Source organism: Pelophylax lessonae, assembly GCF_965119305.1.
Source record: "Pelophylax lessonae genome assembly, chromosome: 3".
Classification (NCBI taxonomy): Eukaryota; Metazoa; Chordata; class Amphibia; order Anura; family Ranidae; genus Pelophylax; species Pelophylax lessonae.
Genome location: NC_138770.1, coordinates 688,092,760 through 688,096,805, shown reverse-complemented (window position 1 = coordinate 688,096,805; position 4,046 = coordinate 688,092,760). Strand labels below are relative to the sequence as shown.

The following is a 4,046-nucleotide window of genomic DNA, read 5'->3' as shown; positions in this document are numbered from 1 at the left end:
GGTGTCAGTAGGGCAGTGGATGGTGTCAGTAGGGCAGTGGATGGTGCCAGTAGGGCAGTGGGCGGTGTCAGTAAGGCAGTGAACGGTGTCAGTAGAGCAGTGGATGGTGTCAGTAGAGCAGTGGATGGTGTCAGTAGGGCAGTGGATGGTGCCAGTAGGGCAGTGGGCGGTGTCAGTAAGGCAGTGAACGGTGTCAGTAGAGCAGTGGATGGTGTCAGTAGGGCAGTGGATGGTGCCAGTAGGGCAGTGGGCGGTGTCAGTAAGGCAGTGGACGGTGTCAGTAGGGCAGTGGACGGTGTCAGTAGAGCAGTGAACGGTGTCAGTAGGGCAGTGGGCGGTGTCAGTAGGGCAGTGGGCGGTGTCAGTAGAAGAGTGGACGGTGTCAGTAGAGCATTATACAGAGGTAAGTGTGGAGAGGTAAGTCATTATACAGAGGTAAGTGATTGTGGAGAGGTAAGTTAGTGGCACTCACCTTTCCTGAGGATCTGGAATCGGAGTCGGGGTTGGGAGTCTCTCAGGGAAGCGGAGAGATTCTCTTCTCTTCCAGGATAAGCGGAAGACCTGGGTGGCATCATTCTGATCCTCAGCCTCCCCTCCTTGCTCTCCAGCCACCAGTTAAACAGCTCAGTCAAGTTAACCTCCAGCCTCCTCTTCAGGACAGAATTTGGGGGCTCCCCCACATCCTGCCCCCCTTCATTGCTCCTCTCCCAGTCCCCCCCACAGCCTTTCCTGACCAGGGACTCCCCAACCTCCAGCAGTAGCTGCTTGGACCTGCGTAGAGTCTTCAGAGTCCCAGTCTTCAGCACCTTGGAGAGCGGTTCCTCCTCCACCTCTCCATAGGGATGAGCACCAGCAGTAGGGATCAGGGAGTCCAGCAGAGGTCCGCAGTCCAGGACCAGGCTGGAACTTGCCTGGAAGTTGCTGTCAGTCCCTGCAGGGAAGAGACCCAGAAGGTCCCTCAAGGAGTTTCTGAAAGCTGCAGGGAGGACAAAGTCCACAGCCAGGTTCTTCCTCCTCAGCCTGGTGAAGCTGGAGATTGGAGAAGATTGGATCCTCTCCATAGACCTGCAGATGTCCACTGAACACAACCAGAGGAGCAAGAAGAGACTCCCCTGGAACCCCAGCCTGGCCATCCTCCACCAACCTGCTCCTGGTCCTCCTGAGATGTAGAGGAAGATGGGACTCCTCCAACCGTTAGGGGCCCCTCAGATCCTGCCAGGGTCCCTCACACACCATGCAATGTCCTCCTGAGATATAGAAGAAGATGGGACTCCAAACATTCGGTGCTTCGCACACCATGCAATCTCCTCCTGCCTCCCCCTGCAGACACTTTGCTGCCTTTTTCAGCTCTTCTGAAAGATTCAGGATTCCTGGGTCTTCCCCAATGCTGGGCGGTGTGCTGTGAGCGCCACCCTGTGGATGAGCTCAGCTCTGCTGCCGGATTTCTCTCCAACATACAGGTGATGTCAGTCTGTGCTGATCCTCCAATCCGGAGTTATGTGCAGAGGATGGAGGAGAGAAGCATAGGATGGAGGAGAAGAGCAGAGGGAGGAGAGAGGAGCAGAGGATGGAGAGAGAAACAGAGAGAGGAGCAGAGGAAGGAAAGGAGCAGAAGAAGGAGAGAGGAGAGGAGAGAGGAGCAGAGGATGGAGGAGAGAAGCAGAGGAAGGAGAGAGGAAGGAGGAGAGGAGCAGAGGAAGGAGGAGAGGAGCAGAGGAAGGAGGAGAGGAGAAGAGGAAGGAGGAGAGGAGCAGAGGATGGAGGAGAGGAGCAGAGGAAGGAGGAAAGGATGGAGGAGAGGAGCAGAGGAGCAGAGGAAGGAGGAGAGGAGCAGAGGAAGGAGGAAAGGAGCAGAGGATGGAGGAGAGGAGCAGAGGATGGAGGAGAGGAGCAGAGGATGGAGGAGAGGAGCAGAGGAAGGAGGAAAGGAGCAGAGGATGGAGGAGAGGAGCAGAGGATGGAGGACAGGAGCAGAGGAAGGAGGAGAGGAGCAGAGGAAGGAGGAGAGGAGCAGAGGATGGAGGAGAGGAGCAGAGGATGGAGGAGAGGAGCAGAGGAAGGAGGAGAGGAGCAGAGGAAGGAGGAGAGGAGCAGAGGAAGGAGGAAAGGAGCAGAGGATGGAGGAGAGGAGCAGAGGAAGGAGGAGAGGAGCAGAGGATGGAGGAAAGGAGCAGAGGATGGAGGAGAGGAGCAGAGGATGGAGGAGAGGAGCAGAGGATGGAGGAGAGGAGCAGAGGATGGAGGAGAGGAGCAGAGGATGGAGGAGAGGAGCAGAGGAAGGAGGAGAGGAGCAGAGGAAGGAGGAAAGGAGCAGAGGATGGAGGAGAGGAGCAGAGGATGGAGGAGAGGAGCAGAGGATGGAACAGAGGAGCAGAGGATGGAGGAGAGGAGCAGAGGAAGGAGGAAAGGAGCAGAGGATGGAGGAGAGGAGCAGAGGATGGAGGAGAGGAGCAGAGGATGGAGGAGAGGAGCAGAGGATGGAGAGGAGCAGAGGAAGGAGAGGAGCAGAGGAAGTAGGAAAGGAGCAGAGGATGGAGGAGAGGAGCAGAGGATGGAGGAGAGGAGCAGAGGATGGAGGAGAGGAGCAGAGGAAGGAGAGGAGCAGAGGAAGGAGGAAAGGAGCAGAGGATGGAGGAGAGGAGCAGAGGATGGAGGAGAGGAGCAGAGGATGGAGGAGAGGAGCAGAGGAAGGAGGGAAGGAGCAGAGGATGGAGGAGAGGAGCAGAGGATGGAGGAGAGGAGCAGAGGATGGAGGAGAGGAGCAGAGGATGGAGGAAAGGAGCAGAGGATGGAGGAAAGGAGCAGAGGATGGAGGAGAGGAGCAGAGGATGGAGGAGAGGAGCAGAGGAAGGAGGAGAGGAGCAGAGGATGGAGGAAAGGAGCAGAGGATGGAGGAGAGGAGCAGAGGATGAAGGAGAGGAGCAGAGGATGAAGGAGAGGAGCAGAGGATGGAGGAGAGGAGCAGAGGATGGAGGAGAGGAGCAGAGGAAGGAGAGGAGCAGAGGAAGGAGGAAAGGAGCAGAGGATGGAGGAGAGGAGCAGAGGATGGAGGAGAGGAGCAGAGGATGGAGGAGAGGAGCAGAGGAAGGAGGGAAGGAGCAGAGGATGGAGGAGAGGAGCAGAGGATGGAGGAGAGGAGCAGAGGATGGAGGAGAGGAGCAGAGGATGGAGGAGAGGAGCAGAGGATGGAGGAAAGGAGCAGAGGATGGAGGAGAGGAGCAGAGGATGGAGGAGAGGAGCAGAGGATGGAGGAGAGGAGCAGAGGATGGAGGAGAGGAGCAGAGGATGGAGGAGAGGAGCAGAGGATGGAGGAGAGGAGCAGAGGATGGAGGAGAGGAGCAGAGGAAGGAGAGGAGCAGAGGAAGGAGGAAAGGAGCAGAGGATGGAGGAGAGGAGCAGATGATGGAGGAGAGGAGCAGAGGAAGGAGAGAAGAAAGAGGAAGGAGAGAGGAGCAGAGGGTGGAGAGATTGTTGGTGTCAGTGGGAGGAGTTGTGCCCCCACCGTTGGTGTCAGTGGGAGGAGTTGTGCCCCCACCGTTGGTGTCAGTGGGAGGAGTTGTGCTCCATTGTTGGTGTCAGTGGGAGGAGTTGTGCTCCATTGTTGGTGTCAGTGGGAGGAGTTGTGCCCCACCGTTGGTGTCAGTGGGAGGAGTTGTGCCCCACCGTTGGTGTCAGTGGGAGGAGTTGTGCCCCATTGTTGGTGTCAGTGGGAGGAGTTGTGCCCCACCGTTGGTGTCAGTGGGAGGAGTTGTGCCCCACCGTTGGTGTCAGTGGGAGGAGTTGTGCCCCACCGTTGGTGTCAGTGGGAGGAGTTGTGCCCCACCGTTGGTGTCAGTGGGAGGAGTTGTGCCCCACCGTTGGTGTCAGTGGGAGGAGTTGTGCCCTATTGTTGGTGTCAGTGGGAGGAGTTGTGCCCCATTGTTGGTGTCAGTGGGAGGAGTTGTGCCCCACCGTTGGTGTCAGTGGGAGGAGTTGTGCTCCATTGTTGGTGTCAGTGGGAGGAGTTGTGCCCCACCGTTGGTGTCAGTGGGAGGAGTTGTGCCCCA

At 57.7% G+C, this 4,046-nt stretch overlaps 1 protein-coding gene across 1 annotated transcript; it reads right to left on the bottom strand.

Annotated features, from left to right (window-relative positions):
- Positions 1-458: 458 nt before the first annotated feature.
- On the bottom strand, positions 459-1,157 carry LOC309550678 (ALK tyrosine kinase receptor-like; the record flags this gene model as incomplete). Its single annotated transcript, XM_082251011.1, has 1 exon — positions 459-1,157. Exon 1 carries the CDS (start codon positions 1,131-1,133, stop codon positions 459-461), a length of 675 nt encoding a protein of 224 aa, XP_082107137.1. The 5' UTR covers positions 1,134-1,157.
- Between the last annotated feature and the right edge of the window lie 2,889 nt (positions 1,158-4,046).